The sequence below is a fragment of the Cervus canadensis genome, chromosome 16 (assembly GCF_019320065.1).
Source record: "Cervus canadensis isolate Bull #8, Minnesota chromosome 16, ASM1932006v1, whole genome shotgun sequence".
Lineage (NCBI taxonomy): Eukaryota > Metazoa > Chordata > Mammalia > Artiodactyla > Cervidae > Cervus > Cervus canadensis.
The window spans coordinates 13,281,256-13,307,767 of NC_057401.1; the positions used below are offsets into that span (position 1 = coordinate 13,281,256).

Consider the following 26,512-nt stretch of genomic DNA (forward strand, 5'->3'; position numbering starts at 1 on the left):
AGTGAAATACCATTTTCCACTTATCATCTTGTTAAAGATGAAAATGTTTGATAATCCTCAGACATGGATACACTGCTGGTGTGGTTATTAATGTGAGATATTTTCTTGGAGGGCAATATGGCAGTACTTTGTCAAAGTACTGCATATAAAAAGTACTGTTTTAGATGCATATGCCCTTTTACCCTGTAATTCTCTAGTAATGTATTCTGTAGACAGATATCCTAAGGTTGTCTTAGAGATAATTTTGCAAGTGTATGTATTTAAAAACATGTTTGCCTCCATGTATATGCATATGTAGTAGCACATAAGCACATATTTTCAATGTAAATATTCAGTATAGGACTGGTTAAGAAAATTATGTTACACCTACAGTGGAATGCAATACGGAAGTTAAAAATACTGGTGGAAAATTTTTTCTGCTTGTCCTGACAATGGAAAGGTATCTTTATTTTCAATATATGTGTTAAGAAAACAAACCAAAAAAACTAGAATGTGTCCTGTTCATTTACATGAGTGTGCATAGAAGTTTTCTGGGAAAATATGAAAGAAATTGTTACTGATGGTTGCTTCTGGGAAGAAGGGTATTCAGGGCTGTTTGGAGAGATTTTTGTTGTTGTTGGCCTTGCTGCACAGCTTGCAGGATCTTAGTTCCCCTACTAGGGACTGTACTTGGGTCCCTGGCAGTGAAAGCAGTGAGTCCTGTCTTCCGTCCGTCTTAACCACTGGACCGTCAGAGAATTTCCTGGGAGAGTTTAATAAACTCTTTATAAACCCTACGTAAGAGCCATTTCTTCTGATATACGTGTATTAATTTCCTTTTAAGTAGATGCCTTGTAATGACATGGGCAGTATCTTTCATTCAGGGGGCACAGCCTTCATTGATTTCATTGCAAGACTATTGCATGGTGGTCCAGTGGTTCAGAACCCGGCTTGCAGTGCAGGGGATGCTGGTGTGACCCTGGTTGGGGAACTAAGATCCCCAGTGCTGTGGAGCAGCTAAAAGCTTGTGCCACAGCCACAGTCCCTGTGCTCCAGTGAAGCATCCCTCACGACACAGCGATGATCCTGTGAGCTCATGCAGCCAAATATTTTTTTTTTAAAGACTGTTCTTACAAACTGTTATAGCCAAAACAATTCTTTTTCTGTTCTCATTAATCTCTGAATAATTACCGAAAGTTGAATTTAGGTTTTAACTTTAGGCTTCTGTTAAAGTGATACCAGCAAAACTGTATATAGCAATAATTACAAAAATGCTAATTTGCATAGACTTATGAAAAAATTTTTTTATGTGTATTTATCTTTTAGGATGTTGCTGGAGCTCTGTCAGTAGAAGAAATCACTGAGCTTCTTAGTCTCCATAAATTGTGCTGTGGCCGAAGCTGGTATATTCAGGGCTGTGATGCTCGAAGTGGTATGGGACTGTATGAAGGATTGGACTGGCTCTCACGCCAACTTGTGGCTGCTGGAGTATTGGACGTTGCCTGATTTTAAGTGTAGCAGTTGTTTAAAGTTTCGTGGTTAAGAGTTATTTTGCACATAACATGATGTAAGAAATTCTACATCTGAAAGATAGCTAATTGACGATGTATATATAGGAATCTTGGATTGGGAATTCAGTACAATATTGCTTTTAAAAACTCTGTAGTAAAATTTAAATAGCTGATTGAGCAGATTAAATTGGATTAAACAGGGACTTACTGGATATGCATTTTTTTAAAACATACATTTGTTAAGTTTTTCAGATTACGTGTGTACACACAGATTACTTAGCACACACACATGCATGTTCTACTTACTGTTGGTACTACTGGTATGAATAACTGGGATCCATTAGTATTCGATCCAGCATTGGGAAGTAAGTAGTCACAGTGAAGAACAGGTGAAGGTTTATTCATTCGAAGAAAGAATAGCCAACCAAGTGTCTAATGGACCCTCTGTATGAAGCAGGTGAAGCATGGCTTCTTAACTTGCCTTTTCACTGGATTTTGGCAGTATGCAGTAGCAAAAAAGGCAGTGACTTAATGAAATAAAATCCAAACTGCATCTTTGGGTAATAGGATTACTTTAATGTTCAGTATAACAGAACATCTTTAGTGCTAAGAACCATAAGCTATAGAAGATGAATATTTTATACAGTATTTTATTAAAGCTCTCTTAAAGCCTTTTGTATAAAACCCAGTAAGTTAGAATGAAATGTAATCCAACTAGGCCTGATGTTGTCAGATCAGTACTACACTGAAGAACAATTAATAAAAAACTGTGAAAGTCAGTTATATTCTAGTTGATCTTCACTTACGAAAAGACTGATTTGCAGAGCTGAACCTGGATGTATTATTTCCAGGGTCAGAGTTCTAAATTTGTCCTTCTATTTTTCAATATAAAGTACTTAGTAGTGTGCTTTTTAAAAATAATATTGCATCTTTAAGGAGAATGACTATAGGTAAAATGTAGTAAGTTATACGCAGAAGCCAGTGTTGGTCTTACATAAAAGGTAGAGATCTAAGTAGAAATTACCTCTACCTCAAGAGAAGTTATTTAAGCAGTGGAAATGATTACCTTAAAATGTTTTCCCAAAATAAGTGCATTTATTTAAACAATAAAATGTGATCAAGGATTTTCATGACAAGGCCTTAAGAGGTGGTTTGAGAGAAACATGTCTACAAAAGGAAAAGAAGAAATGTATAAAAAGTTTATATCACATTTATTACAGGGTTGTGAGTAAAAAATTTAAAGTGTGTGCTCTTTACTGTTTTTCATTTTTTAAGGACACTCCCTTATTATGGCAGTCTAATTTTATATTTAAAAATACCTAGATTGGGTTTTATAGGTTTTTTTTTTTTTTAACACTCTTTTAGACTTTAGATGAAGTGCTTCCTAGAGGGCTCTTTGATAAAGAATCTACATGCCATCATAGGAGACACGGGTTCAGTCCCTGGGTTGGGAAGATCCCCTGGAGATGGGAATGGCAGCCCATTCCAGTATTCTTGCCTGGAGAATCCCATGGACAGAGGAGCCTGGTGGGCTACCGTCCATGGGGTCACAGAGTCAGGCACGACTGAGCACATACTTTAGGATGAGGTTAAATCCTTACGATGGCTGATGACAAGATGTGACTTCTGGGTGGCACTGTTTTGGTTGTCTTTTCAAATATATTTCATTTAAAAACAACGAAACTTTTAGAAAACAAAGCATTAAAAAAAATCCATCAGTTGTGGGCAGTGTGTAAATAAGTAAATGTAATATCTCATCCTTTATTTTTCAAGTAAAAGGTCATGCTGTTACAAGTATAGTTTGTGCATATAATACTTCTGAATTAAATTAATATTTGATTGCAGTAACTGTGAAAAATAAAAAAACGCGTTACATTTGCCTGTGAGCCCTTGAACTGTTTTGTCTACTAGGTAATTCAAAAACAGTCTAACACTAATATGTTAACTTGCTTTCTTCTGTAAATTTATTTTACCAGTTTTGCTTGACTTTTAAATCACATTCCTAGCATATTTCTACAACACAATTTAAAAATTGTGCTTAGACCTGATTATAATGTATCTAGTAGTAGTAGTTACTATTTTTTTAAGAAGTTTTTTTCAGGCTCTTATTTCTATTTCTGGTTGTACTTTCACTAATTATTAGCAAGACTGCGCTAGTTCCCTCTGGGAAATGTCAAACTTGAGAGGTTTTAAATACAGTCTATTTGGATTTGCCTCCTGGCACTGAATTTCTGTATTAAGCTAAATACTATTGTATAGTTTACGTAAAGCAGGTTTTTCAAGTGTATAGTCTTGCCTGTAATTCTGGAATGCTTTATAATCACCAGAAGCCATTATTTGCATTATACAAATCATCAGAATGGATAGCAATAAAATGTTAAGATCACTTTAAAGAAATCCTATCATCTTTCTAAAAATTCTCGAATCATCTATATAGTAGTATGGCTAGTAACCAGTTAAAGTCATACTTGTGCTGTGGTTAGGAGAAACAAAACAAAATGACATAGGGATTGACTTCAGTGTCAAATTGAGATAGTTTATTAAAAGTTTAGAAATGTTATTCTTTATTTGCAACTTACGTCACATTTAAATATGTATTAAAACTAGTGTTTTTTAAAGGAGAGCTAAAATTCTGCACTGACTAAAGTGAAATAGTTGCTTTTAAAATTTTTAATTTAACCTGTTTCACATAGAATATCATATTTTAAATAACTGTTTTCAGAAAAGGCCTTGGAAAACCTAGTTATATCCTGAGCTAATATTGCTAAAAGAAAGACTTTTTATGTAACACTGAGATACTTCTCAATTTGCAAGGTGCTAATAAGGAAGAAAATAGCTGTACTTTTCCCTATAAAGAGTAATAAATGAAAAGGACTAATGAGTAAGCATCAGTATCTTGCTAATAGCTTAAAACATGCTTTAAAATAGACATATAGCAATATATATATTTTTTAGGTCTACTGATTATGGTAAATTTGTGACATGGAATGGAAAAATTCATTAATCAAACCTGATTTCCTCTCAAAGCAAAAATAATTGTATTTTGGGGAGGATGAGGCATCACCACCACCACTTGGTGGCAGTTATCAGCCAAAGTTTAGGATTAAGCTTTTATGAATGAATTGATAGGTAAGTCTAAACACCTAAAATTAGGGGAAAAAGGTAAATGTCATAGTGGAAAGTCATTTTGTGTCCCAGTTTTAGTTCTTTTTAAAAGGAGGACACAATATTAAAAGTTAAGGCATGTTCTTCCATCAGTTTGTGGTACAAAATGGGTAAAGGAAATAATCCTGCTGATCAGTAGAAGGAAAAGTATAAGCTTAGATATTAAGCATGAGAATGTGAATTTCCTAAACAGGTCTGTTGAACATGTTCCTCCTGTAAATTCCTAAGAGTTTGTTTGGAAAGTAGAAGCAGTGATTCTGAAGTTATGAAGTAATTTATGAGGGTGGGTGAAGAAATCAGTTTAAGACTTAAACTCACATTGTTCTAATTTCTACTAATCTCTCCCTTGTTAGATATTAACATTTTTACTCAATATGTAGTTTTCTTGATGATATATTTTGTAAGATAAGAAGAGATACCATAACCTGAAGACAAAAGTTGTTTAGCTACATTAGAAAAACGATGTGAAAATAGTAAATGAACTATTGTATAAAACCATGGACTCAGGTATATTCATTTATTGTGATTCTTTTATTTGAAGAATATTTCATAATTATTCAGGAATTTAACACTTTTGACCACAGGAACTTGCTGTTTATTGAAATTTTGCTCCACTTACTTAGACTCTTGAGAGTCCCTTGGACTGCAAGGCGATCAAACCTGTCAGTCCTAAAGGAAATCAGTCCTGAATATTAATTAGAAGGACTGATGCTGAAGCTGAAGCTCCAATACTTTGGCCACCTGATGCAAAGAACTGACTCACTGGAAAAGACCCTGATGCCGGGAACGATTGAAGGCAGGAGGAGAAGGGGACAACAGAGGATGAGATGGTTGGATGGTATCACTGACTCGATGGACATGAGTTTGAGCAAGCTCCAGGAGTTGGTGATGGACAGGGAGGCCTGGCATGCTGCAGTCCACGGGATCGTAAAGAGTTGGACACAACTGAGTGACTGAACTGTGAGTGCTCAAGAGACAAAACTATTTGGTGTGAAAGACAAACCTTATAAAAAAGGAAATGGTATATCACCAAAGATGCCCTTTATTAAGATCTAAAGAAACATTTGAGGGCAGACTATTTGGCATGTTTTTAAAAAGCTGAGGAACAAATGCATACCATTCTTATTATTTAATATGGTTTTTAAGACTCTTGAGAAATTATGTATAAAGAGTGCTATTTGCTTGAGTTTTAGTCCATTTGAGTTTATCACCTCTTAGGATGAGAAATACTGCAAGAAAACTCAGAGGCAGAGCTTTTAAAAAATAGCCTTTAATGAAAAAATATATACACAAATATAATACTGAATCCCTGAAACATGATTTGTACATTCAGCAAATCTTGACCTTCCTTATGTAAAATAATCCTGTGTTTAATGTATGTGTATTTTTATTTATACAGACAATGAGACAAATCTATTTTACTTGACAGTAATATTTATGATGCTGACATCCTCATAGGGCTTATCTGTTTTGGGATTGACTTTGACATTGGAGATCCTTTGTACAACTTCCATTCCTTTAGTTACTCGTCCAAACACTGTGTGCTTATTATCAAGCCAAGGCTGTGTTGGAGGACAAACAGAAAATCTTGGTAAACCCTAAATTCTTAAATCACATCCACTGGATGAGCAAATTAAAAAGAATTAAACTTTGGCTTCATTTTAAACTATAATTAAAAAGATTATTTTCACTTAGCTTTTAAGAGTAGTTTCCATGTTATAATAAAAATAAAAAACCATAGTTAAATATTTAATATCTGCATCTTTTAGATCAAAGGGAGCTGGGTGATGTTTGCTGAAGGTTAAGTTTCTTTGTAGTAACCTTACCTGCACAAGAAGCAGTCTGGAATACTATAGGCATCATGTGCTCTGGCATCAGAGATAGGAGTTCAGACTCTGGCTTTGCTACTAACTTGACCTTTGGCAAGTTCATCAGGTCTGTTTCCTCATCTGTTTTTTAAAACTTGCTTCCCTGGTGGCTCAGAAGGTAAAAAATCTGCCTGCAATGCAGGAGACCCAGGCTTGATCCCTGGGTGGGGAAGATCCCCTGGGAATGAAATGGCAACCCACTCCAGTATTCCTGCCTGGAGAATCCCACGGATAGAGGAGCCTGATGGGCTACAGTCCATGGGGTTGCAAAGAGTTGGACATGACTGAGGGACTAACACTTTGCCTTTCATTATAATACTTAGAAGTATTGTGAATATTACATGAGATCATGTACCTAGCAGACAGTAGTTATAAATTGTTTTCTTTATTTAATTCTAAAAAGAGTTTTTGTAATTTTGTAGAACTGCATAGCAATAGAGCTAGATATTCTTACATGTATTTCATGAAAGCTACAGTGTCATTCATTAAAAAGAATTACACTTTGGCTTCATTTTAAAATATAATTAAAAGATGTATTTTCACTTAGAAGCTTTTAAGAGTAGTTCCATGTTATAATAAAAAATAAAAAAGCTTAATGTTTAATATCTGGATCTTTTAGATCAAAGGGAGCTAGAAAATGCATTCTGATTTCAGAGACAGAAAAATGTGGGGAAAAAATGTATTAAAATCGGGAATTCTTACACTCTAATCCTACTATTCTAAAGATGAGGAAACAAGCCCAGAGGCAGAGTAATTTGTTTTGGATTGTCCAACAAATAGTGCAAAGCTGACTTAAACTCACGTGGCCTGAATTACAAAAGTACTGTTTATAAAGTCAAGTCTTATTTGTTAGGTAATTTTCCATTTTCCTTTCTAAATTGTTTTCATTTTTATATCCTAGCATATATAAATAATAGAGAATAATAAAGCTCTCTTTTCCACTGAATTCACTCTCTTAGATCAAAACCCATGCATCTTTGGCTTACAGAAAATGCCTCCCAGGTGGCGCAAGTAGAAAAGAAACTGCCTGTCAATGCAGGAGAGATAAGAGACATGGGTTCGATCCCTGAGTTGGGATTCTCTTGACTGGAGAATCCCATGGACAGAGGAGCCTGGCAGGCTACAGTCCATCGAGTTGCAGAGTCAAACATGACTGAAGTGACTTAGCACACACACATGCATGTTCTACTTACTGTTGGTACTACTGTTATGAAAAACTGGGATCCATTAGTATTCGATCCAGCATTGGCCATGCTGAGTGTATATGGTCTGTCATGTCGTAATGTTGAATGAAATTCATCTTCAAATTCTCCTCCCCATATGCTTTCTCCTCCCATACCAGTACCTGTTGGATCTCCTGTCTGAATCATGAAGCCCTTAACAGAAAGTAGACAAAGTAATATTACACATATTACATATATGTATGCTTTGGAGTCATATGTTTGTCGAGTGCTTTATATTCAATAAAATCTTAACAGTTATTCTATCAACTGATTTTAAAGTAAACCCTTGGTTATACTTTAATTTAGATTATATATTTCCATTGCATAACTGCCATCTTATCTCAATGATGGAAACAAAAATGTAAGTCTTTCCATTTATAGACAGGCACTATCTCACTCAATAATCTTTAATTAAAGCCAATTAATACTGTAGGTAAGTTTTAGGATCTTGTTTAATGTGTTAGGTCTTATATAATTGGCTCACTCTTTTCTCTCCCCTTTCCCTAGACACTCTGAATGTCCTAGTCAGTCATTTCACCAATTCCTTCAGAACTCTGAAATCTAATTTTTCCGTCTGACATTTCTTCTGCCATTTCTGACCTGCCAGTAACCAAGAACTACCTCACTGCTCCATACACTTCATGGTATGTTGCTCAACAAAAACCTGGGCTGAATTCATTCTATCCATCAGGTATTAGTGGTAGTTTTCACAGATAAAGTGGCAACATGGCTCTTCTAACACTTAATCTTCTAGATCTAGACCTTATCTAGCCACTAGAAACAGGTTACCTTGGCTATTGATTTTATCTCAGCAAGACCCTTTACTCATTACCTGATCCTTTCCTTTAACTGCCGACAAAAGACTGCTGCAGTGTTTCTAAAAAGGCTACCATGCTACTGTCCCTATCCTTGATTTTATATCTGATTTTCATGATCATCCATTATTCTTTTGACTTCCATAGTCCATTTTTCCTATTCCTAATAAAGTGCGAAGTGTGAATGAGATTCCTTAGGTTCTAAACCTCTTGTTATACAATAACATACTTTTCCTTCAATCATATAAAATTTGCATAACTTACCTTAATTATGCGGTGAAATGTGTGTCCATTATAATAACCATTTCTGCTGTGAACGCAGAAATTTTCCACTGTCTTAGGGCACCTAGTGAGACATATGTTAAAAATATGAAAATTTAATGGAGCATCTTAGGAAAGTTTTCTTTGTAGTCTGCCTTCCCAATGGTATTTTCAGAATCTTTTCAATGTTTCAGGACAGTCTTTTTTTGTCATCATTTCTTCTGATCTCAGCAGAAGCAAGAGCTGATGGCATATAGGCAGTAGCCTGTTCTTATAGTTTATATAATATACCATCTTTAGATCACAACTGCTTATTTTACTTGAATTTGAGAGTATTTAGGTTCCAAAGTCATTTAGTATTTTTAAAAAATATAACCATAGCACCATAACCCACTGTATATAGTCCTGGGAAAGGTAATTTTCTTATAAAAACAATGTTATAGTATAGTGACATTTCCTGACCAAGGACTTATTCACTGCTATGATAGCTACTAAATCTAATAAACTTTAAATGATAGTCACACATTCAGATACACTTTCTAAATAATATTAACTAATCTCATGAGATGATTTAATACTGTATATTATCATATAATAGCTCCCAACACTGAGAATGGCAGAGAGAATCAAGAGAATCTTGTACCAAGCACATCAAGGAATAGGCTTAGTGGATGCATGGGTTCTCTACTTAAAATGAGATAGTCCAGGTGTCTAGAACTGCCTAGTTTTTTGTCCAGTGTCAAGATACGGTAAAATATTGGACATAAAACATTCATATCAAAATAACAAAAGTACTTTAAATCAAGGCACTGTAAAAGACGTCTTCTTTTGGATCAAGAATAACCAGTTGTATTGCATTGTATTTGGGACTGTATGTTCATTCTGCAAACTGAAATGTCAGGAAGGAAAAATAATTATCCTCCCCTTAAAGATTTGAGGGGAAAGCCAGTTATAACAAGTGAACCACAAAACCTATAGTTGGCACGTGTAGTTGATGGTAGCAGTAATATACATTTGTATGTCAATCTATAGTTTACATTCAGCACTGTCATATCTACTATATTTTGTCCTCATAATAATAAACCTGTGAAATATGTATATGTATGTATAAAATTTTCACATTTTCTAATGTAACAATTATCAGAGAGCTCAGGAAAGATGTTTTATCCAACACAGTTCAATTTTTCAAAATAACAAGAAGTTGCAGTTTCTTCAAATATACACATTTACACTGCTATTTATTTATGACAACAGAAACAGTACATACTCAACAGGAAAGAGTTTGATGTGAATGTCTCCCATGCTTGTGTGGATAATGGCACTATCTGACACTCGTTTGGGTCCCTCAGCTTGAGTAGCTGCCATGACTTCTTCTTTAGAAGGTTTCTCATTAAAAACATCTCGGTCAGAATCTGCACTTTTTGTATCTTCTGGTTCTCGTTTAGTAAACTCAAGGAGGAAAATAAAAAGTAAGTAAATGAATTAAATTTTTCATCTGGTTAAAATTTATGAACAAGAAAATTGCATTTCTAATGAAGTATTTGAGGAAACTAAGAATTTACATTTATAGAATAAATGCTTATTTCAGGAATTGCTTCCAATCATAGGATGTGCAAGGCAACTAAATTTATACATTTGCCTAACGAGAAAATTCATATGATGAAGATGAATGATTTCAAATGGAATTTAATATCTTTTTTGGTGAAAACTTTTTGGGGTACCCATTTAAAAAATAGGCAGTTTTTAGGTAGCTCTCTGCTTCTGTCTTCTAGTATGTCCTACCTAACCTGCCATCTATTGCTTACTTTTCACAATTTAGATTGCCTGGGTTTGAATTGTAGTTTGCCACTTAACTAGTTACATGACTTTGGGGAAGTAAATTCATTACTTTCATTTCCTTACTCATAAAAGAGAATGATAATAAAAACTACCTCAAAAATGACACCTGATATGAAGATTAAATGAAGGATATAAAGTGTTTAGAGAATAGTGCCTAACAGAGAAGGCAATATATACATCTTAATAATTGTTATTACTATGAACAGGACCTGGTGCTGGTAGGATGAGGATTCAAAGATGAATCAGTAGTGGACCTTGACCTCCTCTTTTTTTTTGGACAGAGTCCCATCTGACCTATCTAAACCTTGAAGCTTGGAAGAAAGGATGTACAGTACATTTTGAATGAAGCAGAAATCTCAGGATCCTCAAGTCTACAGAGAATTGAGAGAAAACTTTCAGTTGTTAAAATTCTGGACTTCTAAAGGCCTACTCTTTTATTTGACTCTCAGTAAGCAGAAATCCTTTCTCCCCAAGAGAGGTGGATGCTCACTGAGCTGCAGAAAGGTAAATCTGGAGCCCACGCTCTGACCCTAACGTCAGCCCTCGGCCTGCTTGGGTCAACTCCAGATGAGGAAACAACTAAGCCAGCATGTCACTGCTTTAACACAGTATTCTCCAGTTACCAAAGAGTGGCATGTTTGTTCCACTAGTTAGTTGTATGAATTTTTAAAATTATCCTGATTTAGTTCACATATAGAACTATTAAAGTTCAAATTTTATACAATTTTACGGTACTGGATTTGAAAAAAGGGACATAAAATTTGTATGTATGAATACCATTTTAGTTTTATTTAAGAATATGTACATCTAATAAATCATGAAAATGTTAGCAGTATAAATACTCAGTGAGTGACTTAATTTTTTATTTTTCTATTTCTTCAGAATTTCTAAGGAACATGTGTGGTTTAATCAACAAACAAACTCTGGGGAAAGACAATTTTTAAATAAAGTGGATGAAAATTAAATTTAGTGTATATTAAGAACTGTCTCTGATGATTTCTTTTTACCTTCGAAACAGTTAAATTATAGGGAATAACAAGTATTTTTCTTTACCATATATATTAATAAATCTTTAGCAGTGAATTTGAAAGTTTATAAGCAAAATTCTTATCTTAAAAGAATATATCCATTTTAGGCTAAAAGCTTGGCTGGAGTAGATAAATTGCTATTTCCCACATTTACCAAATGCCGGTAACCTTCAGAGCACCACAGCTGCTTGTAAATTGTCAGACCAATGAATGAGTATCCTATAATAGGTCAGACAATTCACCAAACTCTATGGAGTTTGGTATGTGAAGAAAACATAGTGCTCTGTATTTATGGATTTTATATTATCTTGAGGAAGAGAGGACAGTGTCAGAGACCCCCTTCCGACCCCGCCACAAAATCACCAAATTAATTCCAAAAAGTGTGACATGTACACAAGCAGGCACACCTAATCCAGACTTGATGTCAGGAGAAGGCTTCCCAGCTGAGACCTGAAGTATGAAAAGGAACTGGGGAGAGGTTTGTGGCTGACAGAAGGAATAACCTGGGCAAATACCACCAAGTAAAAATTACATCAAGTCCTGCAAGTGGGATCAAGTTCAGTATAGCCAATGAACTAAAGACGAAGAAAGATAAACTAGGAAAGTGGTTAATATAGACAGCTGGAGAGTCATTTAAGGATTTTAGGCAAAAAAATAATCACACCTGGGTTTTAGCAAGTTGCTAAGCGTAAAAGACAGATACAGAGGCAGAGGTCTCTACACTTCAGATTTTTCTGCTTGACTGAACAAAATTAAAACAGTGTTACTCCTAGATAGCTTAGTAGTTTGATTTTCAGTCCAATCTTACTTAACATGCAAAGTACTTTTAATTTTTCCAGAAGAAAAATATCTCTCAGGAATGTACACCACGGTAGCATCATTACAATGGAATCAAAAGATGAAAAAAGATTTGTATCTAGAGAAGGAAATGTGCAAGTCATGTTGAAGAGTAAAAGGTGAATAATACTAAAACAGAAGAATTTTTAAAAGTCCACAGGAAAAATCAATTTTGGATGCAATTATTACCACAGCCACTTACTTCCTATTGTCTTAGACAACACAAATAGTTGTAGAAGCTAGGTTGAAAACTAGTTCAAAACAGGATGTAAAACAGTACAGAAATACTTAAAATCAAACCCTAGTTAAAGATTCTACAATACTAATTTTATAAGATGGTATTCTGGTTGTTTAGAAAGTCTGCTATTATGGCCAACATTCTCTTTAGTTGAAAGTGAAAGTGAAGTGGCTCAGTTGTGTCCGACTCTTTGTGACCCTGTGGACTGTAGCCCACCAGGCTCCTCCGTCCATGGGATTCTCCAGGCAAGAATACTGGAGTGGGTTGCCATTTCCTTCTCCAGGGGATCTTCCTGACCCAGGGATTGAACTCAGGTCTCCCGCACTGCAGGCAGACGCTTTAACCTCTGAGCTACCAGGGAAAAGCACAAGCTAAAAAAATAAAACTCCAATCAAACTGGAAGAAACATTAAAGACTATCTCCTGGTATTGATACTTCCACATACCATATAAAATCTATTCTTTTTGAAGGATGTACAGACTATTGTTGGGTCAGCTTGAATATTCTGAAGAACTGGGTTTTCAGAAGCTTTCATTTCTATAGTAGTTGCAGCACGATGTTTTTTGGCTATTCCCTGGAACAAAGCCAATTGCATCACTCTAATATTTTCTTGCTTGCCTAAGATCCGCACACACCTGGAAAATACATATAATAAAATTATCAGGATTAACTCCAACTATACCAACTCTGCAGATAAAAGCTAGGAATCAACTATCTTTTATTTTTGTACAAAATAACCAGTAAAAGGTTTTTGAAAAGTATTTTTCTGCCTCTCCCACTCCCCCCAAAAAGTTATTTTAAATTGGTAGGTGTTTATAATTTTCAGATTAAAAAAAATATTCAGTTAAACAGTTTTAACCTATCCCTATCATTTTAATCTTTCTTCAAGCCTTCAAAGATTCTGTATTGCCAAGAACTACAATATAAATTTGTTTATATGTGAAAATGTACAGCACAAGATTTTTTTCCTTTAAATATACTTTAAGTTCTTTTCATTTACATTGAGTGATAGTATCTGATTGTAGCAATTTTGTTCTAAGACCAAATGGGCTATTTGCACAAAAGGCTTATTGTGGTTTCATGCATTTTAACTTCTGATTTTATGTCTAGCAGGATGTAGTGCTGAATTCTGTGGTTAAGATATTTGGCAACATTTAACATGAAACGGGCTAATTTAAATCAACAAGCAAAAGACAAGACTGAAACTTGTTAAAAAAAAAACAAACTTGAAACTATGCATATCTTTCTTTCATTTCTTTAATAAACATGAGTGGAAACTTTTTACATAAGATTATAAACAACCAAAAGACCACAGAAAAATCCAGTCAAAACATTTGGTTAAGTTTAGACATCTGGGACCATTCCACTTGTCTTGGAACAAACAAAACCCCCATTGTTTCCCCAAAGGAGGAAATGGTCCTTTAGAAGTAAATTTTTAAAAAGCATATGTGATATTAAAGCTTACCGGTTTGTTTCTACGTTTATAACTTTAATGCCCAGCATTGTTCCATACAGCACAAAGTGTCCAGTTTCATCAAAAACTATATTAATTAATCTCACTGCATCCACCTTCTCCAATTCACGTTCTACAGCCATCCGTCGACCAAATTCCATGTCTGGTAGCTGTTGCCTCATCTGCTGCAGTTCAGTAAACATCTAGGAAACAAACCATTTATTAACAAAAATAATGTTACATGATAAAGGGAAGGAGAATTTAAATAAAAGCAGAGTGTCCATTAATAGCCACTGACAGTTTATGTACTTATATATCTTCTTAAGGAGTACTCTATAAACACTATAAGCAGGAACTGAATTAGAAAATTCAATCAAAAAACATAGTATTTATACTAGCTGCTACTGCTAAGTCACTTCAGTCGTGTCCGACCCTGTGCGACCCCATAGACAGCAGCCCACCAGGCTCCCCCATCCCTGGGATTCTCAAGGCAAGAACACGAGTGGGTTATACTAGCTGGTTCTTCTAATTAAAAAAAAAAAAAAAAAGAGTTAAGATACTGCTTTTTCTGCAGAAACAATATATCTGCTGCATTTTATAAGCCACAGATTAGCACTTTCCAATATAAACCATATATGTAATTTTAAATTTTTTAGTAGCTATGTTAAACGAAGCAAAAATGAACATGAAATTAATCTTTTATTCAACCCAATATATCTAAAATATCAAAGACATTAAGCAAAATCAAAATACAAAAAAGCGACATAAAGACATTAAAATATTAAGCAATATTTAAAAATTGAGATCTTTTTTCCTTCTTATATTAAGTCTTTGAAGTCCAGTGTGTATTTTATACTTTTAGTCCAGCTCAGTTTGGACTAGTCACATGCCAAGTGTTCAGCAACCCTATGTGGCTAGTGGCTATTAAGCTGCACAATGCAGATATGGACTGTGAGTTCTTGTTCCAGGATCATGGACCTGCCATTTAACAAGCACCCAAATTTTATTTTTTATGATTTCACTAATTTATAACAATTTCATATTTCAGAAAATGTTTCAAGTTATTTTGGAGCACCACTATATATTTAGATTATCATTAAGTAAATGTGATTTAGGATGGATGAATGTTATGAGTGCCCTTTAGTTTGGACATTTGGTTTACTTTTCTTTTGATATTTAATACACAACTTTCAAGATAAGGGTCATATCTCAGTTACTATGTACAATCACACTACCAGCCTCCCCAAAGATGTGGTCTTTACATTCAGTTTTCCTGACATTTAGGGCATCAAAGCGCAGAAAGCAAAAGTGGCTCTCTATTGCAAATGCAAAGAAGTCAGTCAGGCTTATGTACCATCTACTACTTTTTTTCATGCTTGCATTAACAAAATCTCTGGTTTTTTTAGATGTGGAAAGAACAACAATATATGTAACTCCAAAAATGAAAAGGAGGTATACATGTTAGGGAACATTAGGGTTTCTTGTTGCCAGTCTCTGAACTGATATATTATTGCTTTATTCATTTGCCAGAAATAGCCTAGATGCTAGACTACATTTTTGTAGTATGGCAGCCTTGATTATTTTTGCTAGAAAGAAGATTCATTTTCAAGAAATAGAGTTTATAGATGGTCATCTGCCCATGTAAAAGTAATAAATGCTAATCTAACCTTTTAAGCACATCAATATCTTTAAAAAAATTAATTCATTTTAATTGGAGGATAATTACAATATTGTGGTTTCTGCCATACATTGACATCAATCAGCCATAGGTGTACATGTGTCCCCCCATCCTGAACCCCCCTCCCACCTTCCCATCCCATCCTTCTGGGTTGTCCCAGAGCACCAGCTTTGAGGGCCTTGCTTCATGCATCAAACTTGAACTTGTCATCTATTTCACGTACGGTAATATACATGTTTCAATGCGCTTCTCTCAAATCATCCCACCCGCGCCTTCTCCCACATAGTCCAAAAGTCTTTACATCTGTGTCCCTTTTGCTGCCTTGCATATAGGATTGTTGTTATCATCTTTCTAAATTCCACATATATGCATTAATATACTGTATTGGTGTGTTTTTTTTTTTTTACAATATTCTAGCTTTAACAGCTGCATCTCTGGTCATCTCATCATCTCTGTATGGCCATATGCAGTACTCCTGATTAATAAAATACCAAAAGATACAACTTCACACCGTCCAATTAAATCTATTAAACTAGGACTCTAACTAGTTAGAACCCTTAACGTGGAACTATGAGATCATTAACTAACTAATCACTAGAATTATTACTAAATTAATTGGCATTTGCACCAATTGCAAATGGCGCAAACCTTTTTTTTGGCAAACTCCCTCATCCTGAATCTCAACTTCTGCCCTATACTTTGCTACTGATCTTATCACACTAATCCTATAATTTCAACAAATATTAAAGACAACAATGAAATAGAGTGAATTCAACAGCTCACATATGTATATGTGTTAATTTATATCCAGAGAATAGATTTGTTTTCTTAAGGAATCTAGGAAGAGTTGCAAATTGTGAAGAGTTTTAAAATTATATTTAAGTTGAAGCCATGATTAAAGAAGAAAACATCAGAAGGTTTCTCCTTTTCCCAAAAGCATAATGGAAAGCTATATTCTTCCAATAAGAAAATGAGTTATGAGGATAATTTGACTAGCATACAAACCTTCCCTTTTGTCTGGATTCCTATTCTTTCAGGCAGCTAATTCACCCAACTTATTACCACATCACTAATAAGGTGACAGCATTTTTGAAGCACTTAATGCAAGAAATCTATTATAAATTGGTGACTACAAAGGCTGTAGAATTGGCACTGTTGTACAATAAACACTATTGTTACAAAGTCTCCACAAACTTTTGGAGAATTCAACATACCAATAGCAGTTACAGAATCACAAGATGGAAACGTGATGAGACTCAAATATCCACAAAACCAATTATCTTTGCATGGATAAAAACTCATTCTACAGCTACATGCTCTAATAAACACTTCTTTTCTTCTCCCTGTTTTTTGGCTATGCCATAAGGCATTCAGGATCTTCATTCTCCAACCAGGGATTGAACCCATGCCCCTGCAATGGAAGTGCTGTATTTTAACCACTGGACCACTAGCAAAGTCCCAATAAATTCTTGTTAGCAGTAATTACGTGTCAGGTATCATTCTTAGTGCTGGAGATTCATTCACGAGCAAAACAGATAGAAGACCATAAATGACACACAGTTTAATCTACTGGAGGGGGTGGTGGGTTGGCACACATTAATCAAATAATAAGACCAAATATTATAAAAGAAAACAAATAGTGATACACTACCACATTAAAAAAAATATAAGTAGTCTGAGGCTGGAAGAATAGTGGAAGATCACTGGGGGAAATGATTCTTTGAGATTTGAAGGATGAGTTCAATAGCTAAGGGGAGGAATGAGGATTAACGGGACTAGGGGTCACTCCAAGCAGGACGGTCAGCATATGCAAAGGCGCTGTGGTGGGAGACGTAGTCAAGAAACTGAAAGAAGGCCTGATTGGGTACAGCAGAGGCAGGGAGGGAGGTGAATTATAGTAGGTGGAAGTGGTAGTGAGAGGTACAATATGGTAGGCCACGATTTTGGTCTCAATCCTAAAAACAACAGGTAGTCACTGAAAGATTCAAAGATGACATGATAAGATAATGTGTTTTGAAAAGATTCCTCTGGGTGGAGCATGGATAACAAGTTAGGAAGAAGCTAGAATAGATACAGGGAGCAGGCCATGCAATAGGCCAGGCAACAGATTATGAGCTAGGGTAGTCACAGCTGTGCTAAAAGGAAATGTATGTATTTAAAGTATATGTAGAAAGTAAAATTGACAGGACTCATGATGGATTAAATAGACGGGTAAGGAAAAACAATTAAAAATGACTCAGATTTCTGGCTTGTGCAAGCAGATACATGTTGGTGCTATTCATGAAGACAGCAAAAATAAATAAATAAATTAAAAGGATAGGGCAAGGTCTGTTTATAATAGAAAGCTGGAGAAATAAATTTTTAAGTAGTCATACGGAAAGCAGGAGTGAAGAGAATGAGAAGAGAAGGAGGCCCAGCGTGGGTTTTGAGGATCTCAGAAGAATGAGCCTTCAAACAACAAAACTACAAAAACAGCCACATAAGTGTAAGAAAAACTGGCTCAGAAAATATCACATCATAAACCTAGAGAAGAGAGTTTTGAAGAGTAACAATGCAAGACAGCAGACAAACAGTCTCTTTAATGTGATAAGCAAATTAATCATCAATCTAAATGTCCATGTCCAGAAAAAAATCTTTTAAGAAACAGCATAAACTAAAGACATTTTCAGAAAAGTAAAATCTGATTAAATTTATATGGTACTTACACTTAGTGATTCATCAAAGACTCTCATGAGTTTTCCAGTTAAGAATCTGAAAATTCTAACTTTTCTGTCAGAACCAATAGTGGCTATTTTCTTCCCATCAGGTGAAAAACATATGCTGGTTGGATAAGCCTTGCACTTGGCAAATTCATATAAATCTGTGTCAGTTTTATATTCCCAGTTCACATTTTTGGGGAATTTATACTCATAAGGAGGACCAGTCCAGTATTCAATCATTCCAGATTTGTCAGAAGACACTACTGCTTTGTAAACTGGGTTTAGCCGTATCTGAGTAAGAGGTGATGTATGGAGTTTGTCAAAGATATGCAGTGGCTGGTTATCTCCTCGACCATCATAAATGAAAATTTTTCCTGTACTTTTCTCAGAAGCAGCAACTGAAGATATGGCATCCCCCGGGCAATAGATCCACTCACACTGTCCAGGGAAATACCTAAAATAGTAAAGAATTGATGGGGATAAGAAGAGGCCAAAACAAGTTGTAAACATCCTTACTCATTCCCATCACCAAAAAATGTCCCTGGCCAGTGATTTAGCCAGTTTTAGATTTTTTGATCAAAAGTAGCAGCGAGATACAGAATGGGGAAGAATAGGAAAAGTTACTAATTTTTCTCTTTCTGATCTCATAATGAATGATAATAACTTCTGAGGACTGATCAAACCACAAGAAGAGAACTCATAAAGCAAGTATTTACAAGGAAACCGAAACAGACCTGGTTCTTAAAATATTCTGAGGCAATTTTTTTTTTTTTGGATCTCCATGTCTCTGTCTATGTATGTGCTATTCTAAGTCACTTCAGTTGTATCTGACTGGGATACAATGGACTGTAGCCTGCCAGGCTCCTCTGTCCATGGGATTCTCCAGGCAAGAATACTGGAGTGGGCTGCCATGCCCAGGTCCTCCAGGGGATCTCTCCTACCCAGGGATCAGACATGCATCTCTTATGTCTCCTGCATTGGCAGGCAGGTTCTTTACCATTAGCTCCACCTGGGAAGCCCCTGTCTATGTATACCTTATTTTTAAATAGGTTAGCATGCTAGTATACTTTACAAATCCATTCTTGAAATATTTAAGGTCAAAATATTTTAGTCATGGTTTTGCTCTAAAGAAAAATATTCTGATATCACTCTCTCATTATCAGTAGCTTGATCTTAATACTGTGAGCTTTTAACATGTTACCTGATAAAGTGTAAAAAACTGGACAAATGTAATCAACATACTAAACTTATATATTCAATTGTGTGTTGTCTCCTTCAAAATCATCAGTCTGAGAAGTTACAGTTACTCCAATGACAGAGCTAACGCTCAAAACTTTTTGAGGACTCTCAGAATTCCTATCAAATCTTAAAAGACACAGGTATAGCTTGGAGATGTTCCAGGTTTGGTTCCAGATCACAAAAATTGAAAATTGCAATAATGTGAGCCGTATGGATTTTCTTTGGTTTCCTAGTGCACAATGTTTGTTTACACTACCTGTATTTCTATTGAAGTGTGCAATCACATTATGTCTAAAAAATTACATGTATATATACATATCTTAATTTAAAAACTTTATTGCTTAAAAAATGCTAATTATCATATGAGGCTTCCGCAAGTTGTAATCTTTTTGTAACAATAACATCAAAGATCACTGATCACTGTAACAAATATAATAATAATGAAAAATGAAATATTATGAGAATTACTAAATGTGAAATGATACAAACTGAGCAAATGCCATTGGAACAAATGGTGAGTACAGACTTGCTCCAAGCAGGGTTGCCACAAACTTATTTGAATAAAAAAAAAAAAACCCGTGTGTGCAAAGTGCAATAAAACAAGATATGCCTGTTCTCTTTCAATACCCTCAAAGGTGGCAAATGTTCAACATATATTTGATTAAAAATATACAAACAAACAGCTAAAGTCTGGGGGAAACAAAGCAGGGGATATGACACATGATCAATAGGTATTTTTATTTGTAGTCAAAAAATAAGTTTTTAATCATAAATAATGAGACTGACTTCTTTTAGTGGTTCATAAACTGGTTTTGAAGGAAATTCCCAAAAAGTACTGTCACATACTCAACTATGTAGTTCTAATCCTCACCTTTCTCCAATTCACATGGTGAAGCCCTCATCCCCAAAGTTACTGTATCTGGAGAAAGGGTTTTAAACAGGTAATTAAATGAGGTCAGAAAGGTGGGGCCCTAATCCAACAGGCCTTTGGCCTTCTAAGAAGTGGAAGAGCAAAATATTCCACTCTTTCCCCTGTACTTAATGAGGACAAAGTGTGAAACCCGGAAGAGTCCTCACCAGAAAACACACACCGCTGTAACACTGATTTTGGACTTTCCACCTCCAGAAGTTTTGGACTTTCCAATCTCCTCATTGGAAAAGACCCTGATGCTGGGAAAGATTGAAGGCAGGAGGAGAAGTGAATGACAGAGGATGAGACAGTTGGATGGCATCACTGACTTGATTTACATAAGTTTGAGTGGGCTCTAGGAGTTGGTGATGGACAGGGAAGCCTGGAATGCTGCAGTCAATGGAGTTGCAAAGAGTCGGACACAACTGAGCGACTGAACTGAACTGAACCTCCAGAAGCGTGAGAAAAATATATTTCTGTTGCTTAAGCTACGCAGCCCATGGTCTTCTGTTTAATTTCGTTACTGCACAGTCTAACCACATAGTTTGGCTATCAATATACTTTAAAGTTTAAAATCACCAACAATTCCAAAAATGAGCATAAGCCTTATAAAAACACAATGCTATATTACTGAAATAAGCATTACAAGGAAGTTAATTTAAATGCCAGTAAATGAGACATGATGGATACTCATTAAATTATTAAGTAGTGTAAAATGGATATAATTAATCCTTGTTATGGTGCTACTTGGACATTTCTGTTGCAGTTAACAACAAAACTCACAGCAGAAGCCCACAAACAACATCATAACGAAGAGTCATAATACTTAATTTTCCCAAGCAAAATATAAAGGCACATTTTTTAATGGAATGGTAATATATTCTGTTTAGAAATACCTATGAAACGGTGAAGTTTAGTTCAAGAATTCTTTCATTACGTTAAAAAAAAAAATATATATATATATACACACACACACACACACACTTAAAAAAAAAACTCACCCAAGCTTCAGCATATTGATCATGTCAAAGTTCACTACATCAAACACCTTCATTGCTTTATCATCACCCACGGAACAGAATAAAGCTCCCTCAGAGCTAATTGCAATACTCTCAATAACTCCTATTTAAAGAAACCAAATCAAAACATTCTAGTAAACATCAAAGAAATGGATATAATTAAAAGGAAAAAAAATGTAAAAAGAAACTTTAATCAATACAGTTGAAATACAGCCAAAAAAAAAAAAAGAAAAAGTGAAATTCTTACCTAGGTGACTACGAAAATGTTTAACAAATTCAATTCCTTCTTCTATTTTTTTCCAGAATTTAACATGTCCATCGTGACTAGCAGTAATAATAAAGTCTGTCCTGAATATAAAATTGTAGAAGTTACTTTCTAAAACAGATGCAAAAATCACTTTGTGCCTGTTTAAATTAAATATCTTTATATTCCTTTTATGGAATAATTTTGACCAAATATTAGCTCTTTTCCTAGTATTAAGTTATCAGTTAATAAGGCAGCATATAGGACTAGCTTTCTGTCACTCCAGGTTTCTTTGTTTAACCTAAGGCAGCAGACTATAATGGAAAGATTTTTGAAGATTTTATCGAAATCTAGTGTTTTGAAGTTTACACACACACGCCTGTTTCCTTATCTATAAAAAGGAGATGGATACTACTTGTAAGACTGTTAAGATAAATGGGACAGTTAATGAAAAAGCTTAAAATCTTTTAATGAAAAAGCCTTGACACAGGACCTAGACATAATATGAACTCAGCAAAGAGTAGAGTATTACTATTCTTTCTACAAAACCCTATTCAGCTATTTTGAAGGTTCTGTGACATTTCCAGAATGTTTTGGATTTCATCATTTTCCCCATTTGTACTGAAACAGCCAGCTACCAATTACTCCCAAATTATTAACACACTCTCCTTCACAGAAGCTCTGATACTATCCAGATTATCCCCTATTGGCATTTGTCTCCAAAAGACATGTACACAAAGTAGGGAATTTGGTCTTAGAGAATGTATCTTTGGATGATATAGGAAAGAGCCTGTAGGTCTTTATTTAACAAACTATTTAAAAACCTATGGAATAAAATAGAAATCCTCAATATCCTAAAGCTACTTTTACAATTCACCTCAAAACTGAAGTATTTTTAAAAAAAACAACAAACTTCTCAGAAAAAAAATACAGACAGACTTACTTGGTGCACACCACATGGGTGATAACATCTCTATGCATGTAACTGCGCTCATACATGGATGCACTGGGGAGATTATCAAGATAGACTTTTTCAAACTCTAGAACTAAGGGGAAAAAGTAAAGAAAAATATTTTTTAACAACTGGAACTAAATACTATTTTATATTTTCTTTTAGATTTTAACTTCTCTCAATTCATGCGTAATGAAAAACATCCAGTGTCTGTTATGTCAGTTGTAACTTATTATTTCATGGTACTGAATAGAACCATTGTTTATTTGGTCATGATTCATTCTCAGGTATTATACAGATGCTTAACTGTGTCCCAGAACTTAAGAATTGAGTGGCTCTGGCTTAACATACAAGTTCCATTAAAAGACAAAAATCTTAAGTTTCATGAAAATATCACAACCAACTTTCCAACCATGCAGATCCAATTATTACTGCTAATTTAAATAAGTAGTACGAGGTCAAAGGCCATCCAGAACATCCCAGTTTATCTTGAAGGCAATGATCATCTTTGAAGTAACTGATACTAGGTTTGAGTAAATGTAATAAATGCTTAGATTTTTGGAGCTGAGAAAATCCTAGAGAATGTCCAGTTGAGTGCTTCTCAAACTTTTTCCAAGGGCAAAACATTTTTAAGAGTGGTAATCTGAGAAAATATTTCATGATATGAGCTATAAAAAATATACTAATAAAAAAATGACATACTTGTACCTAAAAACAATCCAATGAAGGCCAAACATGCCCATAAAAAATTCATAAATTAAGCATGATCGTTTCATGGCTTTTCATTACTGCTATTTAGCAAGCTTAAAGTTGTGTCCAACAAATTACTTCTCTCTTCATTTTCAGTAACAGAACCTCCGTTTTTATATGTGAGTATTGACATCCAGCTATAGTATCTTCCTCACCTTCTCTGAAGTTCGGAGTGACTAAGTACCAATGAAATAAAAGTGGAAGTGTTGAGTAACAGTCAAGAAGTCTCCCTCAAAAGTTGTGCCGTTCTTTCTTTCCCCAGTCTGACAGTTTGAAACTGGGAGATAACCATCAAGGACAAACATGAGGTCCATATCCTAGTGATGTTGGGGCAGAAACCAGGAAGGAAGAACCTTTGGAGCCTCCACACCAATCCCAGACTGTCTACTTTAGGACTTTTATCTTTATTGTCATTTTTGGATTTTTTTCTTTATTTATTGTCCTTTGGATTTTTCTGTAATATACAGCTAAATTTAATCCTGATGCATATTCCTTTTGCTGTTTGTTAGTTCACTTGGTGAACAGATATTTACTGAAAACAAACTAGGTTCCAAGGGACATGGACATGAAGAGTTAACACTGTCTTGAGAAAACCATCATTGGTAAAGCCATATAATATATAATACATATATATAAAGAGCACCATATAATATAAGGTAGAGCCATATAACCATTTATAGTATCTTTCTGAAAATGTGTACAAAAGTCCAATGTCCAAAGAACATGTTAAAGGGGATGGTTCCATTTCTAAGTTTTAAACCCCTATCCTTTTAGATAAAATCTTCAGTGATATTTTTCTAATATTTTATACATGCTTTTGAATTTCAACTTTTTCTTCAAACTGAATACACTACTGATTAATTTGAATAAGCATCTCACTGTCTCAACTGTATTAAGTTTATAAGCTTTTTGTTAATGCTAATATAAGCTTTTTGTTAATGCTAATATCAGCACTTTGATATTTTTGGACTTTTCCATTCCCACTGATTTCCACAAAAAAGGACATGTATCAAGTGCAAGAAAATAACTGCAAACCTACACAGTAATATTCATTCATTCAATACTTACTGAGTACTCGCTATATGGAAAGCACTGTACCAAGCACTGGAGCAAAATAGGCATGGTCTTTGCTCTTATATGCTTACAGTCTTAACAGTAAAGAGAAACATTCATCAGACAATCACATGAACAAACATACAATTTAAAAATGTAGCAAGTGCAATGAGGAAACAACTGCTATGGTAACATTTAACTTAAAAGACTTAGCAGTAAAAAAGGTAACAGCACTTCAAGGGTGTTAAGGAACAATTTTCAAAAAAGTAGCTTCTTCAAAATTTGGATACATAAAATTTTGCTGTATCTGTATCCAACTTGTACTCAAAATTTGGATACATAAAATTTTCACTCTGATAAATACATCTCATTCTTAAGATCAATGTATTTTTTTTTTTTTTTTTTAGATCAATGTACTTTAGAAACTCAGCCCAGACTGGAAAAGTCATATGTTTTCCAGAAAAAGTAACAGCTGAGCTAAAGGTTGAAAGACAGTAGGTTAAGTTAAGTGGGTGAGGAATATTATTCCAGGTAGACCTTGTGACACCCACGTAGACATTCGCAGCTGTAAAAGGGCATGCCCCATTCTCTAGTGTTATAGTATGGCTTGGACAAAGAATAAGGAGGATCAAGGATTTGGCCGAGGAAGTAATGGAAATGTGCTGAAGGAAGAATCATATCAAGGGCCTTACATGCTATATTAGGGAGTTTGGACATTGTTTTAAAAATAATGAGAAATCACTTAAAATTTTTAAGTTGGAAGAGTAATAAAGATTTGAGCTTTCAGAAAGATCACATTTTAATGGTCTTATACGTTTAAGGGAAACATTCCAAAGAACCTGAAAAATAAGAAAACTTAATGTGACCCTTTCACCAACATCTCCCCCTTTTTTTGGATCACCCTTTTTATTTGATAAAATTTTGTCACTATTACACGCTAGTGGCAAAATGCACGAGTATGGTTTGAAAACCACAGATCTTGGTTTCTGGATGAAAAACTTGTAATCCAGGAAAGTTTTGTAATTGTCAGAAAACTCATTACTGGTGGAGTCAGGAATTAAATTATTCTCATCTATTCCTTAAGATTCTAAACAGGCACCACCTTCCCAGGTGGCCAAATACACTACCACCACTCTTCAACTAAAAATCTTAAATAGAAAGTTTTCTTTTCCACATCTGCTAAACGGGATTAAAATTTCCAACCTCATACGGCAGCTGTACGGATTAAATGAGCGGTGCCAAACACGTAAGTTATGGCAAGTTAGCTCTAGCCTCTATTGTAACAAACCAGATTGTTAGGTACTATTAAAAAGAAGCTTTACTCTGTCCAAATCACTATTTCGGAGTAGAGAACGGCCAGAAGTGAGAAGACGACCCTCGACATAAATCCCCACAATCACACACCCTCCGTTTGGGGATCTGGTTTGAACTCTCCCACTCGGAGGACACAGTATTTCATCTCGCCCTGTGCCTGTCTCTGTAGCTACCTTTCCTCTTCTTCGCCAATGTTGCCTCTACAGGTAGAGGCCCAACCCAGCGCTCTTCATTTTCTTCTTCGTTCTGTTGAGGCACTGCCACTACCAGCTCTCGAGCGCTGACTTCCGTATTTTCCGGTTCCTCCGGGTCCCGGTGCCTTCTTCTCCTCAGCTGTGAATCGCTACCACACTCGGCCGCCATGTTGTCCTAACCGTCAGAAAATGCGCGACACTCACAGCTGCTCGGCTACCAATCCCGAAGCAGCGGCGCGGCCT

At 35.1% G+C, this 26,512-nt stretch overlaps 2 protein-coding genes and 1 long non-coding RNA gene across 7 annotated transcripts in view; 2 read left to right on the forward strand and 1 right to left on the reverse strand.

Moving 5' to 3' along the window:
• Positions 1–3,366, forward strand: part of TRIM23 (tripartite motif containing 23) — a 33,427-nt gene extending 30,061 nt beyond the window's left edge. For all 4 annotated transcript variants that reach the window (XM_043488987.1, XM_043488990.1, XM_043488989.1 and 1 more), the window contains one exon: positions 1,306–3,366. In XM_043488987.1, coding sequence (XP_043344922.1) covers positions 1,306–1,485 — 180 coding nt within the window. In that variant the 3' untranslated portion in view covers positions 1,486–3,366. The remainder of the gene's footprint in view (positions 1–1,305) is intronic.
• Positions 3,367–5,558: 2,192 nt separating this feature from the next.
• LOC122454323 lies at positions 5,559–11,409 on the forward strand. The gene is made up of 3 exons (XR_006273362.1): positions 5,559–5,615; positions 8,254–8,390; positions 10,943–11,409. It is a non-coding gene; the product is annotated as an uncharacterized LOC122454323 (long non-coding RNA).
• PPWD1 (peptidylprolyl isomerase domain and WD repeat containing 1) lies at positions 5,908–26,464 on the reverse strand. Of its 2 annotated transcripts, XM_043488697.1 has the most exons (11): positions 26,249–26,464; positions 22,950–23,052; positions 22,010–22,110; positions 21,745–21,865; positions 18,601–19,048; positions 14,230–14,420; positions 13,210–13,399; positions 10,090–10,271; positions 8,826–8,907; positions 7,717–7,899; positions 5,908–6,217 (listed from the first exon to the last, which is right to left on the reverse strand). In XM_043488697.1, the coding sequence occupies exons 1-11, from the start codon at positions 26,436–26,438 to the stop codon at positions 6,074–6,076; spliced, it is 1,935 nt and encodes a 644-aa protein (XP_043344632.1). In that variant the 5' UTR covers positions 26,439–26,464; the 3' UTR covers positions 5,908–6,073. The 2 variants fall into 2 exon arrangements, with proteins under 2 accessions (XP_043344632.1, XP_043344633.1); XM_043488698.1 differs by lacking the exon at positions 26,249–26,464 and having other exon boundaries at positions 21,745–21,791; positions 22,088–22,110; positions 22,950–23,001.
• Positions 26,465–26,512: the final 48 nt, after the last annotated feature.

Excerpts from the sequence above, each read along its gene's own strand:
- PPWD1 (XM_043488697.1), bottom strand. The coding sequence starts at position 26,438 with ATGGCGGCCGAGTGTGGTAGCGATTCACAGCTGAGGAGAAGAAGGCAC. Across the intron at positions 7,900-8,825 it reads CATTTCACCGCATAATTAAG|GGCTTCATGATTCAGACAGG; the intron begins GTAAGTTATGCA and ends CTTTCTGTTAAG. Across the intron at positions 6,218-7,716 it reads TCATAACAGTAGTACCAACA|CCTTGGCTTGATAATAAGCA; the intron begins GTAAGTAGAACA and ends CCTCCAACACAG.